At 38.1% G+C, this 22012-nt stretch overlaps 1 protein-coding gene across 1 annotated transcript in view; it reads left to right on the top strand.

The window, feature by feature from the left end:
• The window catches only part of LOC107579938 (non-muscle caldesmon-like), a 58366-nt gene that overhangs the window by 11779 nt on the left and 24575 nt on the right, over window positions 1-22012 (top strand). Inside the window, exon 2 of the mRNA XM_016265719.1 lies at window positions 12613-12709. Coding sequence (XP_016121205.1) covers window positions 12636-12709 — 74 coding nt within the window. The 5' untranslated portion in view covers window positions 12613-12635. The remainder of the gene's footprint in view (window positions 1-12612; window positions 12710-22012) is intronic.

Below are 22012 nucleotides of genomic sequence, written 5' to 3'. Positions count from 1 at the left end.
TAAAGACTTAATCAAACAGATGATGAACACTATTAACAGCAATTATTATATGATGCTATCAAACTTATAGCAAAATGTGGTAGTTCTGTATGTTGTTTCAGGGTTGGCATCATCTGAGGTCTTCTGAGGGGTTGGCATCATCTCTTCTCAGGTGTTCTGGATCCAGACTGAAGCTTGTGTAAATCCTAGTTACCGGCAAAAACAGAGAAACAAATAGAGACATAATTAGCGTAGCTGCTCTTCCAACCAAGCAAAATTTATTTGTTTAACCCAAACTAAAGAATAATAATGTGCATTTGATCAAATATAACTGCAGTACAAGATTATGAGATGCATTATTTGAATGCTTGGCCAAAGAGATGTGTCTTTAATCTAGATTTAAACAGAGAGAGTGTGTCTGAACCCCGAACGTTATCAGGAAGGCTATTCCAGAGCAAGTAATAATATTTTGATACGGAACTTAATAGGTAGCCAGTGCAGAGACTGTAAAACCTCAAAAGCCAAATGCGAAAATTATATATTAAAACATTATTATTATTATCATCATCATCATCATCATCATCATCCTATATAAAGGCTTGGTTGCCATTAGTAAAAAATAATTATAAAGAAATTATATTACTACAAATAAATTATTATTATTATTATTATTATTTTAAAAATAATAAAATACAAATTATAAATATTATTATTTATATGTATAGTATGTAATATACTGATGGCAGTGACTCAAGCATGTTATCTCTGTCAGAGAGCTTTTAGTAATTACTCCCTCCCCAAATCTTGATGTACATTGACATACACTCTGGGTGACCATTTGTTTAAACGTCAGAGCTTGTGTTCTGCGTGTTTGCTCACAAAATACACTTCCCTCTCTCCAACTCCCGAATGATGCATCCTTGAGTAATGCCTGCCAGTGAGGTCATCCAGCCCGTCTTATAATCTTATTTCTGCTATCTCTCCTGAGGAATGCAACGCCCTTAATTTTTCAGAAATTTCTTGTCAATTAATACTCTTAAAATCTTGTGCACTGAAGAAAAGCACATTCCATTGTCTGAGTTCTGGCCTATAAAAAAGCCACATTGAGGAAGATTAATACTGATGGAATGGAAAACTGCATGGAAAAATGTCACTAGCCGTGCCGATAACTCCTCGGGGAGTGAATGTTTTTGCACAGACTTACGAGGCATAAACAAATCACATGACAGAAGCTGTTTCTGATGATGGAGGACAAGGGGAACATGTTGCACACACGCATTGAGTGTATGCTTCATGCTTTTGGCTTGTATTGTTACCTTGTAAGGCACAATGTGGAGATATTTCTTGCATATTGATATTGAACAAAGCCTTAAATCACTCTGGTGGTTTTACCCATATTTTTTTCTTTCAGTCTTGTTGCCGTTCTTGTGTGCAGGGTTTAAAAGACACATCAGGAACTTCTTAGCTTTATGAGAAATACATTTTTATGTTCCATTAAATGTTCCAGCTGTAGTATATACAGGAGAGTGCTGGGTTATGTTAATTGCGAGAGAAAAAGTGAGCAGCTAAATGCAGCCTCGTCCTAAATGAGGCCCTCATGTTAGGTCAAATGTAGTATGTAATTGATATTTAGCAAAGCCTGATGCTTTGAATACCTCAGTTTGGTGTTCAGTAGATGCCCTATATGCAGAAACAAGCTTTAAAGGATAATTACACCCAAAAATGTAATTATGTGCTGCTCTATGGAAATAAAAGCTAATTGGATCTGTTTAAAAAAGCACATTTAAAACCACAAAAGTAGTCTGAAGGGCTTGTGTGTTATAAGTCTTCTGAAGCCATACAATAGCTTACTGTGATGAATAGACCAAAACTTAAATCCCCCTCTCAAATAAAAATGGATGCATTGGGGTTAAAGACAAAAAGGGGTTTCAAGCATCAAAACAATAAAAGTTTAATACAGTTTTTTTTTATGCATTAGCATGTGCCATATTTAACTTTATTTGTTTATTTGTTTATCTATTGATTTTATTTTTTTATTTTTTGTGAGCAAAAAATGTTATTGTATCAATATCGTATATTATGGTATCGACGACACTGTAAAACACATTTACAGAACAAACTGTAAATTTTACAGTATAAAACTGTAATTTACAAACAAGAAAATTTGAATGTCAACCAGTAAATTAAACAGTTCACACTGCTACTAAAATCTAGGGCTGTGTATCACCAGCAAAGTCACGATACGATACGTATCACGATACAGAGGCCACGATACGATACGTATCACGATACAGAGGCCACGATACGATACGTATCACGATACAGAGGCCACGATACGATACGTATCACGATACAGAGGCCACGATACGATACGTATCACGATACAGAGGCCACGATACGATACGTATCACGATACAGAGGCCACGATACGATACGTATCACGATACAGAGGCCACGATACGATACGTATCACGATACAGAGGCCACGATACGATACGTATCACGATACAGAGGCCACGATACGATACGTATCACGATACATGACTGCACTGAATTTCACCTCAGCAGAATTTAGTAAAACAGATGTTTATTAAACACTGCACTACAATATTCAGATTTTTTGCATCTTGTTTTTAAGCCCATAAATAATAATGTACTTGTTCTAATCAATTTATATTGTAATGTACTCATTATAATATATTTAAAAAATCATTTACATTGCTGGTAGGTTATCATTGCACAAATTAACACACTCTCTACAATAACTTTTTTAGAAGAGTTCTAAACTAACGCCATGTCTTTACTGTATCTCACACACACGCTCAAGGCTGATTTATACTCGACGCGTCCGCAAGTTCGCTTAGGTGCGCGTGGCAAATATATGACGTCATCACGGTGTTGGCGGAAGTTCGCTTTGGGGTGTGCACATCATTTTTTGTAACTTTCCGCACAGCTCCGCTTCCGAAGATGCACGAGTTCAAAGCGACTCTAGCTGAACATGCACCTGATTTATACTCGACGCGTCCGCAAGTTCGCTTAGGTGCGCGTGGCAAATATGACGTCATCACGGTGTTGGCGGAAGTTCGCTTTGGGGTGTGCACATAATTTTTTTGTAACTTTCCACACAGCTCCGCTTCCGAAGATGCATGAGTTCAAAGCGACTCTAGCCGAACATGCACGTCTGTGCCAGCATTTGTGTTAAACAGAAGCAGTTTGATGTTAAGTGCAGTCACACACACAGATCACGTTGCGGCCGAGCTCAGACATTCAGGAAAAAACAAAAAACTTGAGCTTAATCGCTCAAGAGCTACATTATCTTTTTCAACAAGGAGCTGGTAGCATCATTGTTTCTAAAGGAATTAAAGCCATAGCTTTACTGTTAATAGAGAAACGCGGCAAAACGGTGGTAATTCATACATACACACTCTCTCTCTCTCTCTCTCTGTCGTAAATGAACAGTTGATGAATTACACTTTTCTAAGAATAGATTATTGAAGTGGAGATCGCTAAACTGCAAGCTAACCGCTGTTTTCAGAAAGCAAGCGCGTTTATCCAGTGGAGAGAGTGCGCGTGCACAGGGTTGCCAGGTTGACAAAGATAAGTAGCAGACTTAGCAGATATTTCTGTATTGCGCAAGTGTGAAGCTCTGTTTTGGGGATTACGTCTCTTTATATCAGGCAACCCAGTTGTGTTCCTCTGCCGCCAGATTAAACCTTGTTGTAGCCTATATATGCTCTATTCATTCTTTTTTAGAAACCTCGCAATTTTCTACTAAATTTTAAACATTGTAAAATTTTAAACAAATTAAGCGTGGTCCACTGCTGCACACGTGCCACAATATCGATACAGGGCCAGCTGTATCGATACTCGTATCGTCAAATCTCTGTGACGATACATCGTCGTATCGATATTTTGAACACAGCACTACTAAAATCACTGTGGTAAAATGACCGTGGTAAAAGAATCAAAGTTCATCACAGGTAGCTTTTCCACAAGCTGAAGTATATACTAATATACAGAAGGTGCACAGAGTCATTCACGCAAACACATCTGTTTGTTTGTTTGCCTTTTTAGCTTGACAGACCCAGTCCCCATTCACTTAGAAATTCTCCTTTTGTGTTCCAGGGTAGAAAGTCATAAGGGTTTTTAGTGATATCAGGATGAGATCATTTTCCATGCAACAATTTTTCAGTTGTCAACATATGATGTAGCTAATGTACACTCGCTTTTATAGAATGGTATCTCGCATGATATCACACTGAGCTCATCAGATCCAAACCTGGACGAATGAATGCTTAAACACTTAAGCGCTGGCAGGCATCTTCTCGCATGCTTTCGGGATCTGAACAGGTCATGAAAAACGTTACGTGTCATGATAAGGATGCTAAATGAGTTTTGCTTCATTTCTTTTGCATCACATGCAGCATAGACTGTGAAGAACTCATCAAAAGCTTGATGTGATACGTTCTGCTTCAAGGCGGTTTCTGTCACGGCCATCTCCGTGGCTGGATATTTGGACAATAATCTTTTTTTCCACTCTGGTCTCTCGCAGTTATGTAAGAAGAGACGGCTCAAAGCTAAAACCGCTCAATCTTGGATAAAAATGCTGGGAGGGAAAAGCTTTTTTCTTTTGTGCCACTGTTTTTTTCCTCAGCAAGCTGAGGATAGTGTAGAAGACGGATTGTATGTGGTTTGGGACAGCTAGTATGCTAGGTGTGTTTTGTTGTTTCTGTGAGTAAATTTGTGTGATGCTACTCAGACGTCACGTAGAGCTATCATTCGCTCTGCGGAGTGCAGATAGAAGTCCCTTCACTCTCTCTCTGTGGTCAGTGTGTTTGAATATGAAGCTCTATCTAACTACACAGCATGTGAAACCCTTGGGTTTTTCTTTTTTTGTGTGTGTTGCTTACGGGAAAGAGAGCTTTTTTCCTACCATATTTGGTCATGTGGAGCCAAGCCAATAGCAGACGTTTGATGCCGTACAAGCATCTCAATTCGGCCTTTTCCTGCTTGCTCTTTTTTTTTTTTTTTTTCATGCCGACACTGGCTGATAGTGGTGCGATCTTTGGACCTGCATGAGAGGACCATTTAAAATCAGCATTTTAAAATGCATAGCATGAAAGCGTCTCTCCACCTGAAATGCATTTCCAGAAGCGCAGCTGCTGTTGTGCAGAAATAAATGACCATGGGTTTAATGAGTTAATACCTATGAAAATTGCCCACAAAAAAACAAAAAAAATTTTCCCACATCCTGAACCCATGTGCTTGTGTTTCTCTTGTTCAGCTCTTTGGGCTAGTAAGAGAAAGTGAACATTTAAGGCAAATTATTTTTAGTGTGGCAAACCAAATTTTACATATGTAAACATGTATACATGTATATATAATAAAGAAATTATATATAATAAATAATTTTACATATGTAAATATACATATATAATAATAATAATAATACATTATTTTAATAGTAAATAAAACACTGTGTATTTATAATAAATAGAAGTAAGAAATTATTTTAAACAATATGGATTCTAAAAATATAGATTAAATACTATCTATTATTAAGGGAATTTAAAAAAAGGAAATGCCATATATATATATCCAACAAAGGGTATATTATAACAAAGTATTGAGATGAAATTTTGTTATTGACCAAATACTTATTTTCCACCATAATTTGCAAATAAATTCTTTAAAAATCCTACAATGTGATTTTCTGGATTTTTTTTCTCATTTTGTCTCTCATAGTTGAGGTATACCTATGATGAAAATTACAGGCCTCTCTCATCTTTTTAAGTGGGAGAACTTGCACAATTGGTGGCTGACTAAATACTTTTTTTCCCCACTGTATATACATGTTATTTATAGAAGCAAGAAATTATTATTTTAAACAATATGGATTCTAAAAATCTTTGTATAAATAATGCCATATATATATATATATATATATATATATATATATTAATATTATTATTATTCCCAGCTTGTATATTTTCCTCAAAATATTTCAGATCATACATCTGTTGTTTACTTGTTTACTTATTACAGCTATTGTGCTATATATATATATATATATATATATATATATATATATATATATATATTAATATTATTATTATTCCCAGCTTGTATATTTTCCTCAAAATATTTCAGATCATACATCAAAGAGTATGTTGTTTACTTATTACAGCTATTGACATTTACTCTGTATCCCAGAGCCTGTAATTGCATGGCATTGTGGGTAATTGAGTGGTTTAAGACATATTTGGTGTTTGAGCAGGTAACTGTAGGCCAACTGGCCGAGAGTGATTCACAGGACATGCAGACGTGTCGGGAATGCAATCCATTTTCTGGGAATGCAAGAATCTCCTTTTCCAACCTCAAGTGGAAATTCAATGACTGAGGCCTATTTTTGCCCATGCATTCTTGAATTTTTGATCCCCTCCTTCCCATTTAAAAAACCTAAGGTATATTGTACAGTCAGTGAGTCATTATCGCAAAATAATCCCTGATGTGGTGATCGGGTTCCCAACAAAAAACCTTGTCTTGCATCACCCTGAAAGGGTTTATTTTGTGATAATGACTCGCTGATTTATCCTGACATTTATCATGCATTCCCTGGGAATTTAATCTATGGCATTGCCGATGTTTGAGTTCAAAGCTTTTGCATTATCGATGCCAGTGTAGAAATATCCTATTCACATGAGATTCATCATGAACAACGAATTCAGTGTCCAAGACTTGGTTAGGTAGGTAGCGTACCAACCAATTTTTCCCAGTGACAGCCATGAAAAGCAGTTGCTGCTCTTCCTGCCAAAATCTCTACTGGATTTATAGCGGCACATCTTGCTCTTTTTCTCTATCTGGCTCTGTCTCGCTTACTTACTCTCTCATTCCTTCTGTTTCTTCTTTAAGGTCCTAGAGTCATAAATGTGCTAATGCATCGGAGAGTCCAAACCAAGCTTTGGTTACTTGGAACCAGCCTTCAATAAGCCAAACATCGATAAAGAAAACAAACCAACATTTGTGCCTAATACAGCTCACTTTCCATTAAGATTACTATTGATATAGTATTGTTTTGTTGACATTTTAGGGCTAGAGCCCTTTTTTATGATTAAGGGTACGTTTGTCTTAGGTTCCAGAAAGATTTTGAGAAATATATGTATGTAGTTGAATTTTCATACTTAAAATCACCGTATAGGTAGGGTTGATGTTTTTAAATACATTTTTTGTATATAATTTGAGTTTACAGCATGTTTAAGTTTGTTTAGCTCAACCCAAATTGTCTAAAAATCTGCAAATACAAAAATATGATGTGTACTTAACACTAGCTAGGACTGTGATTTGATTGTAAGCATATATTTATTGGCCATTTTGTATTCTGACTAACTTGTAATCTAAGTTTTGTGGTTAAATGTTGTTTGAAAATGCTGCTGAATTTATCTATAAAAATTATATGTACTTTAAAGACCCCCTCAACTTGACTTCTTTTGTCTAGCTTTTATTAGGGAAGGCCGTACCTCTCAAATCCCCAATAATTTGCACACTGTCTAACCTGGATTTGATTTATAAATAAATTCACCATTAGGCCTGTATTTCAAAGAAAGTTCCTCTATGAACTGTCAAAATTTAAAGGCAAACAAACTTACGTGCCAAATATTAAAGAAATTGCTCAATGATATCCAATGTAATTGTCAAAAATCAGCTTTTTTGGTTTGCTGTTGGTGACTTGAAGACAGAAAGTCTGGAAACTGCACAAGACCATTTTTTCCCCTCTAAAATCTCTGAGCATGTCGTCTGACCTTCAGCACATAAATGCAACTTTGTTAATGCGGATTGTTCACCCATCACATAGTGTTGTTATATTGTACATGAACCAGACCTGGTGCTGGACTCCTGCCATTACTGTCCTGACACTGTCCTGAGATCTGTGGTCGTGTGCCGCCCAATCAATCAGCTGGCTTTATGGGACAACTCCGGCTGGCCTCCATTCACTTTTATTGGTGCTCTCAATTTCCTGCGCATCTTGCCGAGTGCACGCTCGCATAATTCAGCAGTGGGTCTGTAGGTTTGTCATCACGGATGCAGACAGACAGACAGAGGTGCGCTGACTGTGCAGCAGTGTGGATTTCATTCTTCTGGCTCAGGTTCGAGACCTGCTTTCCCAGCTCACCTTCCTTGATCTCTTTATTTCTCTTGGTTTGTAGAGTGAACACGGAGGATAGAAAGGGAATTAGATTCTCTGTCCTCTTGTCTCTCTTGGTCTGTTCCTGTACGTTCAGTGACTTTGATGTTTGAATATCTAAAGATGTGTATTTGTGTGATTTTGAAGAGCATTAAGGAATATTGAGGGTTAAATTCAACTTAAACTCCCTCAATTTACCACAGACAGCAGGGATTCTGTGAGTCTTAAAAAGTCTTAATTCACCCTTCCATGAATTAAGGCCTTAAATGTGTGATCAGAAGGTACAGTTAAAGTTATTTCCATATTATAGTTCAGTTTTTTTGTTACACGAATTAAAAAGTAATGGAAATCTGTTGGAAGTTGTATTTTTGAACTGTTGCTAATGCTACTCATTCTTCTTTCTAGACATTTACAGACCATATTGACATATATGTTGTGTTCCCTTTGATGTATTCCTTAAATTTTCTTTATTTGGCCTTAAAAAGATCTTTCAAAAGTCTTAAATTGACTATAATATGACTCTCACGATCATCTTGACATGTCCAGACTTTACAGATCTAATGATACATTAAATGGTGTATATATATATATATATATATACACATCAAATGATCATCACTTAAGACTAATGTATTCCACAGTGTTCATTTAAGAACAGGCTGTGTTGGTTCAATTTAAAATCCTGTTCAAATGATGTGCTTATATACTGTATGTGCTAAAAATGTCTAGAAACACAGTCAAATCAATAAATCACTTTAGTATGTAGCGTTTTTGTAGTATAGAACTAAAGATTTGGATTTCCATTGACATTGTTGAGCAGCTGTCAGTGAATCCAGATGGAAAGGCCGACTGCACATATCTGGCATACCTGCAGCGTCTTTAATGAGGTGTGTGTCTGAGGCTCTGATAGGCCGCTGACGCTGCAGATTTCTGGGATACCATTCTGCACCTGGCTGCAGTTGCACAACCTCAAAAACGTTTCTCACATTTTATCAAACCTGAGAATATTTATGATGATTTATTCTGCCTTAACATTGAATTTTGCTTGAAATGTTGATGCAATGCAAATGTCGAGTCTTAATGCCTGCTACAGCACATTATTCCACAGAAAAAAAGTTTTTCTTTCAGAATCCAAAAATCCAAAACCTAATTTTATCACACATTTCACTTGGAAATACATTACATTACAGAATGGGCTGTGAAAGCCATGTAGACGTGGAAATGAATTTGGAAGTATATATATATATATGTGTGTCTGTGTATTCTTATATTTATATATATATTGGCTTACATCACCAAGCACTTTTATTTAGTTTTTTGTTTTAACCTCACTCCTGTCACAATCCAGTCAATTAGGGATAAACAAGTCCAAAGAATAAATATGCAAAAAATAATTTTTTTGTCTCATTGAATATGCAGTTTTATTCAGGAAAACATAAGTAAAATGGGTTACATGCATGGGTTTCATGTTACCAGCAAAATCCCACGTAAACTACACTTAGGACATTTTCCATCTGTCATCATTTTTAGTTTTCTTCATCAGCTGCTCCTTTTTCCCTCTAGAGTTTAAAGAGAGCCAAAATCTGAATCGTTCGCGTGGTTTGGCACAGGCATCCGTGTGTACATTCACGAGAGAACATCACAGACGGAGGCTCTAAGACTGCATTCCCATGGGTCATTGCAGTGATGAGCTTTGATGAAGGGTTAAGCACCATACTTATGAGGAACATAGTAATTTACCAGGTAAATGTGTTATTACAGCCATTCCAGCGCGTGCTCTCTAGACAGGAGGCGTCTCCCTGCTTGCTGGGGGAAGCCAGACCCCCGTTATGAAACATTCGAGAGGGAAAAAGTGCAGCGACATGAATCTAGGCACACGGGTGGTCCACGAGAGGAAGAGACAAATCCATTTCTACATTCTTTCTCTGAAGACACAGCCTTATTGTCAGTTACCTCTTTTCAACACAACCTGAATTTTAATCATAAATTTAGCGTGGTCAGCGGGTGTAGTCATCCCTGCAAGAGCGTGATTCAATTTGAGTTGATCGTACACAGTTGTGACAGTTTTATTGAGCTGAGTCAGTGCTGTTTGCTCAAGGGCTCAGATATGAAGGGCAGCCTTGCTCTGGCAAACAGAAGATCCAGCTAAAGATAGACCGCATTCCTGCGGTTTGTTGAATGCGGGCGTAGTGGTTCTGCCTGATAAGGAAGATTGGCTCGATCTCTCGCTCGCCGTTTCTTGCTCACATTCCTTGCTTCCCTTCTCCCGCTGTTGTTTTTGTTTTGTCCATCTCTCTCTCTCTCTCTTTCTCTGTGTCCTTCTCAGAGTTATGTGAATATGGAGGTGGGGTTTAGGAGGAGAAGTGTTTCCTGTTCTCTTGTGTCTGAGACCCTCTTTCTTTCTCCGTTCTTGTACATTTTGTGTGTGTATATTTGTGTGTCACGCAGTGTTAGGAAACCAAGAAAAAGTGATGTTGCTAACTTTTTCAGTAGCGGGACAGTAGCTAAGCTGTGTGTTGGTTTTCCGACAATAAGCTGCTTTTTTCCCACAAGAAAAATGCTAAGTTGTTGGTTTTGTCACCAAGTGAGCTGAGGCAATGATCAAAAATTCAAACATTGTGTCATTGTGTCATTCAAGTAGTGTTTTTGCTGGTTCATTCATGTAAATGAAGTGACATACATATGTGTGTGTTTTTGCATTTAATGTAAATTTATCCATTCTAGTTTGATGATGTCGCCCTAATATTCCTGATTTATTTATTTATTTAATTTTGGTGCCAGATGAATAAATGCATCTTGGTGAGAATAAAAAAATTTCATCTTTTGTTTAAAAATATTTTTTCAAATTATTTATATATTTTGTATTTTTTTGTTCGTTTTGAGCTTATTTAATTAAAAAAAATTTCTCTCGCTTTTGCTTGTTGATTTTCTGTTGTAGTGATTGTAAGTCTTTGATGATTTATATTTTTCACATACATTAGCCTTTAATTATGTTATATCGTGACTGCAATAAAAAAGATCATATTGCACAGTAAATAGAAGAATATGTCAGTTCTGCTAGCGTGTTTTGGATATTCAGTACGTCTTTATAATTCCTGGATGTCCAAACCCAACCCCAATTAATTAATTGAAGGTTCTGTTTTGGCATCAATGGTTCCATGAAGAACCTTTAACATCAATAAACTTTCCATTGCACAAAATGTTCTTTATAGTGAAATAGGGTTCTTAAGATTATTCAAATGTTCTTCACACTAATAAAAAAGGGGTTATTTTAAGAACTTTTCAATGAAAGTTTCTTTGGGGAACCAAAAATGGTTCTTCTATGGCATTGCTGTGAAAACCCCTTTTTGGAACCTTTATTTGTAAGAGTGTATTTTCGACTTATTTCCTGTAATGCTTATAAAATGTTGCCCCTTTAAATAGCTTTAATGTAGCTAGATACCTTTTGTTAGATACTTGTTGTGTAGCTAACTTCTTTTTTCAAACTTACACTTTCAAACAAGTATCAAGCAAGAAGTCTGCAAACGTTTGCATTTTTAAACACTTTCTACAAGTGAATTCAAACTAACCAGCAACAGCTCCATGATCACAAAAGAGAGGGAGGGAACGAGCAAAAAAAAACGGAAAGGAATGGAATGGGCAATAATTGGGAGTCGGGAAGGGAAAGATAGAGAGAGGGACAGTGTCAGAACAGGAGAGAGAGAGAGAGAGAGAGAAAGGAAAAGGGGAGAGAGGGAGGAGGCAGACCCATCGGCCATGATTGAGAGTTTGCACCATAATGGGAGGGAGAAAAACGGAGGAAAGTAGGGAGGGTGAAAAAATGGGAAAGGAAGAGGGCCGGCTTTGGCCCTTTCTGGTAGCTCCAGCTGCAGCGAGAAAGAGAAAGAGCCTGAAATACTCTTTGTGTTGGAGCATTATCGAGACGAGAGAGCGAATTTCTGCTATGTTTTGAAAGCTAAAACATTCCAGAGGTTATCATCACTGAAGTGAAGGTAGGGCGGTCTCGAAACAGCCCGTCTGAAGTATCACAGCGTTGAGATTAATGACAACAGCTCTGTATCTCCTGGGTGGGCCCGGTTCCTCTGCCATGTACCCCACAGTATATTTAGTCAGAGTCTTTCTGCTTGACTGAGTGGACATCCTGTGCTAACATCCTTTCCTCACCCATTCTCTGTCTCTTTTTTTCCTTCATTCTTCCCTCTCTCTCCCTCACAATTTCCATTTAAAGTGGTATTATGAAAACAAACTTGTGATCTGTTTGATGTCGGGCTGAGAAAAGATCGACTGTAAATGTCTTGCATATGGGAATGCGTGATTTTTGTGTAAAGGTTAACCAAATACTTACAGCAGCTGTGGAATCCAGACCATATTCAGTAACAGAGGGGATTCTTTGAGTTTATGTAAGGTTCATGCGTGAGACTAAAGGACACACATGTTCTGTTGTTTTCCAGGGTCACGCTCTCAGGATTGAAGCATGGATGATGATTTTGAGCGGCGCAGGGAACTCAGGAGACAGAAGCGGGAGGAGATGCGTCTGGAAGCCGAGAGGTAATGTGGGCATCATTAACGCTCACTCTTTCTTCTTCAGCCGTATTGCTCTGTAAACTGAGGGTTGTTAGAGATCATCAGATCCATTGCACAATCGCTGCTGGTAAAAATCGTTCACCTTGCAAAAACATGACAGCTTGCAAATTGTCCGTTACTGTGTGGCCAAATGAGTCTTTGTGCAGGATTTTAAAAAATGCTTGTTGATGTGTTTTCAACATCTCTACTCTTTTTTTTTTTTTGGGACTTGGTGAACATCAGAATCAGAAAGAGCTTTATTGCCAAGTATGTTTACAAATACAAGGAATTTGTTATGGTGACAAAATCCCCATATTTCTCCAAGAAGGCACCACGGGTGGCCACCTCGGTGTGGAGCTCCACAGTTGTTTTAATCTTTTTGTTAGTTTGTCCTGTTTTTAGTTATATTCCTACACTCAGTTTCACCAGGGACGAATTGCTGAACATTTGGCAGTACACACCACCCAATATTTCACTGTTTTTTGACTATTCTGATGTTTTACTGGACGTTGTAGTTGGCGGAACAGTGGCGCTGTTCAAGCGCTTTAAGAAATGCAAACGTGGGAAGCGAGCCGGCATGCTCGTCAAGCTCATACAGCGCGGCTTTAGAACGGCACTGCCTAGTATCCGTCTGCCGAATCTCCACTCTCTACCCAACAAAACAGACGAACTACTTCTGCTCTCCTGGATAAATAAGGACTTTTCAAACTCTGCTGCTCTGTGTTTCAAGGAAACCTGGCTGAATGAAGCCATTCCGGTCAGCGTGCTGCAACTGATGGGCTTCCTGCTGTTTAGAGCTGATCGCGACACAGAATCAACAGGGAAATCGCGTGGCGGCGGGGCATGCTTCTACATCAACGAAAGGGGGTGTACAATGTACCTTCTCTCCATGGATCCATTAACACCTCCAGCAACCTCCCTATATGATCCTTTATCTCGGCCTTGAACTCTGTCATCCCAAACCTCCTCCAGTCCAAATTAACCCAGCTCTCTGTGCCCACCTCCATCTGTCAGTGGATCACCAGCATCGTGACAGACAGGCAGCAGCAGCTATTGAGGCTGGGAAAATTCTCATCCAGCACCTGTACCATCAGCACTGGCGCCCCCCAGGGATATGTTCTCTCCCCACTGCTCTTCTCCCTGTACACCAACGACTGCACTGCAAAGAACCCCTCTGTCAAGCTCCTGAAGTTTGCGGACAACACCACACTTATCAGCCTCATACAGGACGGTGCCGAGTCTGCTTACAGACAGGAGGTTGAAGAGCTGGCTGCCTGGTGCTGTTATAACAACCTGGAGCTGAACACGCTCAAAACAGTAGAGATGATTGTGGACATTAGGAGAAACCACCCTACACTCCCCCAACTCACCATCATGGACAACAGTGGAGTCATTCAGATTCCTGGGCACCACCATCTTTCAGGACCTGAAGGGGGAGTTCCACACAGACTCCATTGTCAAAAAGGCCCAGCAGAGGCTGTACTTCCTTCGTCAGCTGAGGAAGTTCAACCTGCCACAGGAGCTGCTGATACAGTTCTACTCTGCAGTCATTGAATCTGTCCTCTGCACTTCTATAACTATCTGGTTCAGCTCAGCTACCAAATCTGACCTCAGAAGACTACAGCGGATAGTCTGGACTGCTGAACAAATCACTGGTACAACCCTCCCCACTCTCCAAGAACTGCACTCATCCAAAGTGAGTAAAAGGGCTGGCAAAATCATTCTGAACCCCTCACACCCAGCCCACTTCCTCTTTAAACTGTTGCCATCTGGTCGGCACTACAGAGCACTGAGCACCAGAACGGCCAGGCATAAGAAAGGGAAGAACAGTTTCTTCCCTCAGGCAATTCACTTTACAATAAAAATCTAATATACATCACTATACATACATTTATTTATTTAACACACCATAATTTATATTTACATTTCCTTGCATTTGTACATACACCTGTACACACAAATACAATCTATTGTCTATTTGTATATTGTGTTTGTCTTCGTTTGTTGTATATTGCTATTTCCTATTACTTATTCTATTTTTATTGTGCTGTTGAAGCTTCTGTCACCATAACAAATTCATTGTATGTGTAACCATACCTGGCAATAAAGCTCTTTCTGATTCTGAACATTCATATATTATTAAAGAAGGCAGTTGTGAATATTCCTATATGATTCTCTTACACAAAATACCTAGAATGTTGACTTTTTTCCATATACTGCCAGCAAACAGTGACCATGGGGAAAAAACACCAGAAAGGGACCATAAAAGTTTCCAGTTCTTCAGTATTCAAATATGCTGCATATTGTACCAGATTTGATGCAAGTGTTGGTATTGTGGGATCAGATGAGGTTTGAATATAATGAAGTCTGTATGCAATATGAGAGCAGTGGTGGAAGGGAAGATTTTCAGTGTATAACAAGTGTTGGGGAAAATTACTTTTAAAAGTAATACATTACAATATTGCGTAAGGCAAAAAAAAGTAACTAATTGTGCTACTTATACTTTTTATGGAAAGTAATGCATTACGTTACTTTTGCGTTGCTTTTTTATTTTTTTTTTACCTGAGCTGGGCTTGCTTAAGTGTTTTTTAATAACAAAAAAAAACAAAAGTTATATTTTTGGCAACTGTAAATGCCCTTTCACACCAAAAGTGAAAATAATAAGCCTTTCCCCATTAATTTTCGTATGTTCAGAACAAAACTTCCTGGGCAGTCTGCTAACCTTCTGATTGTGTGTTTGCTATAATGCCTTACCAATGCCTATTTTTACACACTGTTCACACTTACTAACAATTTAGATGGCAAACTATTGGTTATTATTGTATCGGGGCCCTCAAACATCCATGGCTTTTATAAATTGCTATTTCTGTGTTGTCTAAAATGCATCCAAATTTTAACACATTTACTGTAGTTTAAGATTCATAAATATACTGTATGTTGATGTGTTTCCAGTATTCTTAACTTTAAACTTTGTAACTTTTGTCCAATTAGCTCCAGACCCATTGTGTCTAAAGAGAAAATGAATGTTTCTCATTGTGGGGAAATAAAAAGAAAAAATAGCCTGCTGATTTTTGAGCCAGAGGTGAAAACAAAGAAATTACTGTTTTAATGCTTTTGTGGTCTGAAGCTTGCACTTTCAACTCGTTTTTCTTTTTCTGTGATGATGGAGTCTGCTATTAAAGCAGAAAACTGGTGTTAAAGTAACAAATGTTAAACATCAGTGGATTGGCACATTTGCGAACCGCTTGACCATTTAAGGCAAAGCGACACTCCCATAAACACTGGAGGCACTGACAGCTGTTTCTTGAACATTTATGCTGCTGTCAAAAAGAATTATGGTTAATGGCTAATGAACATGCAAATCGAGCTTATTATCATTCCAATAGAGCATAAGATGGCATGAATCAGCTCTAAGTCGGTCTTTCAGCAACAATTATTTCTATTATCATTGGCTAAGATGTTAGACCAGAGTTACATGGTGTACAGTTCGTTTTGAGTGTCAGCTTCCCGTCTACAATGGTCTTCCTGTTTCCTCCAAGCATGTTACCATGAAGCAGGAATGCTTTTCTTTTTCATGATTTAAGATATATGGAATATTTTTCACCTAATCGTAGGGCGGAAGCGCAAAGCCGATGACGCACAGATTAGGGGCCATTATATTTTACAGCATAGCATAAAACGAATGCTTTTTTTGGCTGTATGTTATAAACGTCTGAAAGGCTGGAATTGTGTTTTCTATGCCAGGTATCACATTTGGCTGAAAGCTACCAATGCAGCCCATTCTGCTGTGTGACACGATGTGATCTTGTGTTTATGTCCTCGTGGAGTCTATTCAATTTGGCCCGCTCTTCCTCTCCTGCTCGAGTTAGTGATAAAAGATTAAATCGCTCTATTAAATTGCTGGAATTATGCAAAGATGCTGTAACAATCAATATTTACTCTATGCCAGTAATTGAACTAGTCAAAACCATGTGTTGTCTCGCTGGCCCCGTTCATTTCGGCCGTCATCGCGATGCATGGCGGACACAAAAGTCAGTTTTCGGTGTACATATGATGAACGCTGACACTCTGCCAAATGGCTCTGCATTACAAGTGTTTACTGGCAGAGATTTGTGAAGCTCTCCGTCCTCTGTGCAAGCAGCGGGACAACAGGCCGGCAGATGTTGGCTCGGCGCTGACGTGGAAAAACAACGAGAGTCCGATAAAGTTCATGCATGCAGGAGCAGCTTGACATCTGAGTCCAGCTGCATTTCCATCAGGCGATGATGGCTTGATGTGCGCCAGTCCTTTTCATCCGGAAGACTTGCCAACATTTCAACTGCTGAAAATGACAGGAGAGGGAAAGCGTGTGAGAGTGAGGCTGTGTGCTCTGTCTTTTGTCTGTATGTATTACTGTAAATTGCTGACAATCTAAAACGTGGCACTCTTTTACTTTAGATAAAATGCTCAACTTTATATCTTTAGATATAATGTCCACAGCATTGCACGAAAGCCCATTTTAAACAGAATAATTATAACAGAAAAAATATTACATCATATTACACAATTCAGAATTTTTTCTCACAATTCCAAATTTACATAGTTTATCTCTCAGAATTTTTTATCACACAATTATAAGTTTTTAAGATTCTGAGTTCATCTCACATTTCTGTATTTTTTTCATGACAGTAGAAATAAAAAAGGTAATTGCAACCTTTTATCTCACAATTCTGACTTTTTTTTCACAATTGTAAGTTTATATCCTACAATTCTGCATTTATTTCTAGCAATTCTGAGAATCTGAATTGTAGGCTATAATCTTAGTAAAAAATTATGAGATTAAAAGTCACAATTACCTTTTTTTATCCTTTGAGGGAAACTGGCTTCCATATCATTCCCATAGACAAAACTGTATTGCGCATAAAATGAATTTCTCAAAATCACAAGCTTCAATCTGATTGGCTGATTGCTATTTAATTTCAACATGTTGTTTGAAAACGTTACTGCAAAAAAATAGCATTTCAGAGGAGCATATAGTCACTGTATTTGGATAAGTTTGCAAATTCATAAATGTATGTTGATGTATAAGCTCCAAACAATTTTGTCTGTCTAGAGAGATAGTGAATCGGAGGTGAAAACAAAATAATCACCTTATTAATGCTTTTGTAGCCCGAATATTAAACATCAATGGACTGGGACATTTGTGTGCCATTTGAGTTTACAGTGAAACTTTCAATCATTTAGTAGCAACTCAACTATGTATTCTGCCTTGTTATATCTATCACATAACCAATACTTATTACTTTTGAAGGGACATAAATTTTGCACGCCCCCAAATTTCTGCTAATTTCTTTGATGCCGTCTGTTTTGCAGAGACTGCTGACCCACTATTTGAATTACTGCCTTTTTGCTGAATGCCGGTCTATTGTGGTATCATCCATTTCCAATTTATCTGCCCCAAAACATCATCCATAAAGAATGAAATGTGGTTATTAATTTTACATGAAGGTCAAACGAGCCCTTCCTGTTTAAGTGGGCGGTTCACGGTCGGAATAAGCCACAAAGCGAACGAGACTTTGCCGATAGTCAAACATCTGGCTCTTTGAGACTATAACGGCTAGATCATAGATCAGGTCTGCTTTGTATTTAGTGAATAGCTGGTCAGAGCCGCTTCTGAGATGACTGGCACTGTTAAAGGGTCAGAGGGTTTGTGCTGTTTTTAAAGCAGTATTTATGTACACACACACACACACACACACTTCTGTGTGACTGCATTGGCCTTTCCCGAGACAGGTTGATGTGTTCCAGCTCCAAATCGGGTCACCGATCCTCCGCATACACACACAGGAATGTTTTGACTGCTGGCTCCGTGTCCTCATTCACCATGCTGACGGAATGTTCTGACTAATGATTACCAAAACCTGCCATTCCTGTCCAGTCCACGGGCTCTATTTTAGCATCAGCTGCCAAATTAATTCATGTTTTTGACATTAGCTACATTTCCATCCAAGCTGAGAATTTAATTTATGCTGGAAAATGTTGAACATTGCATTTTAAGCAATTTGTGATTTAAGTAGCGTTTCCAGCTGCGTTGTTCAAAAGAACAAATTCGTCACTTCTGGATAAACTGCCGTAGAAATGGAAATGCCAGTGATCGGTGGCAGATGCTTTATGTCTGGGATCGAGCATGTCAGACAGATCTGGGAGGTAACAATTAGTGGTCAACCGATATATCGCCAACGCCGATATATCGGCTGATATTTGGCATTTTTTCGCACACCGCTCACATTCTCCCTCTTGTTCTCTGTCGTTCTGTGTAATATAGATAGAAGTCTATCTAATAATCAGATAGAACTGTTAAACAAAGGAATTAAAATGTATACAAAAAAGTATTATAACGATTGCTTTAATATTATTAGTAATAGAAAGGCAAACATTATAATACTTTCTCATTTGCCGTCAGCATTCAGCAAATATGCATTTATATAATTTAAACAAATCTTTGAATGACTAATGAACATTTAATTTCACAAACCTTGCAAACTTAGTCGGATCCAGTTGTGAGATCTTGTGATGTATGCATGTGTATCCTGCATGATCGCGTGTTCTCTGCATGACAGTCGGTCCGTGCAAATTGAATGCTGACAGGAGGAGAGTTCAGCTTCACTGGAGATGCGTGATCGACAAACTTTAAACTAAGTTAGTGATTTCAAATTATGCTGCGCTTTTATCGGTCGACCACTAGTAGCAATAGTCAATCATCTGAGCTTATTCAGTCACCTGACTTGAGGCAAAAAAAAAAAGATTTGTGTTTCCATCATAGTTTATTCACAAATAAAAAAAAATTATCCACCTAAAGCAACGCTGTAAGAAAATAATTTATAGAAAAATGTAGAAAACTGCTATTCTTTTCCCAAATCATTATACATTTAGTGTACAGAATTTTCTAACCCTTGCTAACCCTAAAACAAGGCATAATTTAAAATATGGGTAAAGCCCTGTACAATGGGCCATATTATTTTGAACTTTTCTTAGAGTGAAGCTTTTTATATATATTTTTTTATTTTTACACATCTTGGTGTTTCCATCCAGAATTTTTTGTATATTTTTTGTATATTTGTCTTTTATTTATTTTCTTTTATTTTGACTTTTTATTATGCTGACCGGAAACACCAAAATTAAAAAGCATAAATAATAATTTCTATTTCAAATAAATGTTGTTCTTTTAAACTTTGTTCATGAAAGAATCCCGAAAAACATGGATTGAGGTTTCCAAAAAATATGAAGTAACTGTTTTCAACATTTATAATAATAAGAAATGCTTCTTGAGTAGCAAATCAGCATATTAGAATGATTTCTGAAGGATCGTGTGACACTGAAGACTGGAGTAATGATGCTGAAAATACAGCTTTGCATCACAAGTATAAATGACATTTTAAAGTATATTAAATTAGAAAACTTGTTCTCTTTTTAGCAGTTTTAGCTGCTTCTATGTAGTTTTCTCCATGGAGCGGTGGCCATCTTGGTGCCACACATCTGTGTTGTTCCCATGAGAGACCAGGAAGAGCTCAGGAAATAACACCCATCCTCAATGAATGGCCCATTCCAAACACACTCTCTCTGGCTGGTAAAAGAAAGGCCCGCTTGAGGGTATGCATGTGTTTGAGGGATGCTGTTACAGAAAGCTACGAGGTTATAGGCAGAAATAAGAGCAGATGATCCTATGCTGTGGTCAAATAAGGAATGGATGGATCTGTGGCATTGGAGGCGAGTGTGGGGTTAGTAGGTGGAGGAACAGAGAAGGCCGAGCGTGGGAATAGAACAGTTCTTTGGCAGGGTCCATATATTTCTCTCTCCCAACCCTTGTGGAGTGTCTGTGATTGCTCTCGAGATCCTTTGCCCTGTGCTCAATGTTTTCCCTGACATTTCTGAGATGTTTGGACCACAAAAAAATATTTGTCAGCTGGATACATCCGTCACCTGATTGTGTCTGAATGGGCTCGGCATGTTGTGAGAGCAAATTAACTGCAACTTTAACTGCATATCAATTTAATTTCCCATACTGCTTCCTTTACAGTTTTTATGAATCCAATAAAACGTGTTGCTCTCTGTGTAGCTCTCACCGCACGCGCTATAAAATAATTAATGCTACATGGCTGAAAGATGTGGTTCATATGGAAAACATGTTCGCCTGATGTCTTGGTTTACATCCCATATCGCTACAGGTACTCAAAGGCATGCCAGAATGTTACAGCAATGCCCTCAAAACATCTTTACTGTAGAGACCCTACCGAATGTTATTGCAGCAGGAAGTCAGTAAGTTTGTTTTCTGATTTATTTTTGTGGTTATGGAACCAGGGAAGCCTCATACAGTCAGTGCAAGATAGGCGGTGTTCCCTGGATAGATATCAGAGAGTCCAGACTCAATGGGCTGGAATGTTAAAGTGGATTTGAAGGCATTCACTGCTGTTTTGAATGCTCCCTCTGGATTTTATTCATTTTTAAATTGAGAGAAATCACTTTTTTCTTAATCTGTTGAAATAAAAGTTTGATGTGTTGTAAAAACACACTCTAACCTTGGTCTAAAACCTGGTCCAAAAAGACTTAGTTTTTTAGTTTGTCCAGAAATCCTTGAATTTCCCATGTCAGAAAGCAGCAAACCGCAATTATTCTATTCATATGATGCCATTGAAGGTTTTTTTTTTTTTTTACGTTTTACGTTGACCTCAGAGGAACAAATTGAATATTTTGATATGGTTTATACTTCAGTATAAATGCACTTGAGTTTGGCTGATTAGTTTGTTAACACAAGGACAGAGGGAGAGAGGACAAGAACAAGAAAGACGGAAAGAACAACAGAATCAGCAGGAATCCGGCTCTCTATATGATTTCACTCTCCCTAAGGTTTTCCATGGGCGTTAGCAGAGCTGAACACATTCCTGATCACAGCACAAGCTGAGGAAGGGCTTTTTGTCGAGATTAAGTCTTTCACTCTAAAATCAAAAGGGAAAAGAGTGTATATTTTGCTTAAAGAAAAAAAGCTATTTTTTTTGCATTGTGACTCTGACAAATACAGAGTTCTGGCATGAAACTCTAGATGGCGCAGTCCGATAGGTCTAACTCAATCTGACCTAATGACATCATCATCACATGGCACAGCTGATTGGCTCTCTCCTGTATCGGTAGCCAATGAGCTCACTGCTCAACATTCAACTATATGATTAGTGCTTGCAGTAGCAGTTGCAGCTTGCTTCAGAAACCCTCCACCTTCCCCAGCTCCACCTGTATAGATTTCCTACGAGGTAATTT

This window comes from Sinocyclocheilus grahami, unplaced genomic scaffold (genome assembly GCF_001515645.1).
Source record: "Sinocyclocheilus grahami isolate Dianchi unplaced genomic scaffold, SAMN03320097.WGS_v1.1 scaffold33.1, whole genome shotgun sequence".
NCBI lineage: Eukaryota > Metazoa > Chordata > Actinopteri > Cypriniformes > Cyprinidae > Sinocyclocheilus > Sinocyclocheilus grahami.
This window is presented reverse-complemented; position numbering and strand designations above follow the sequence as displayed.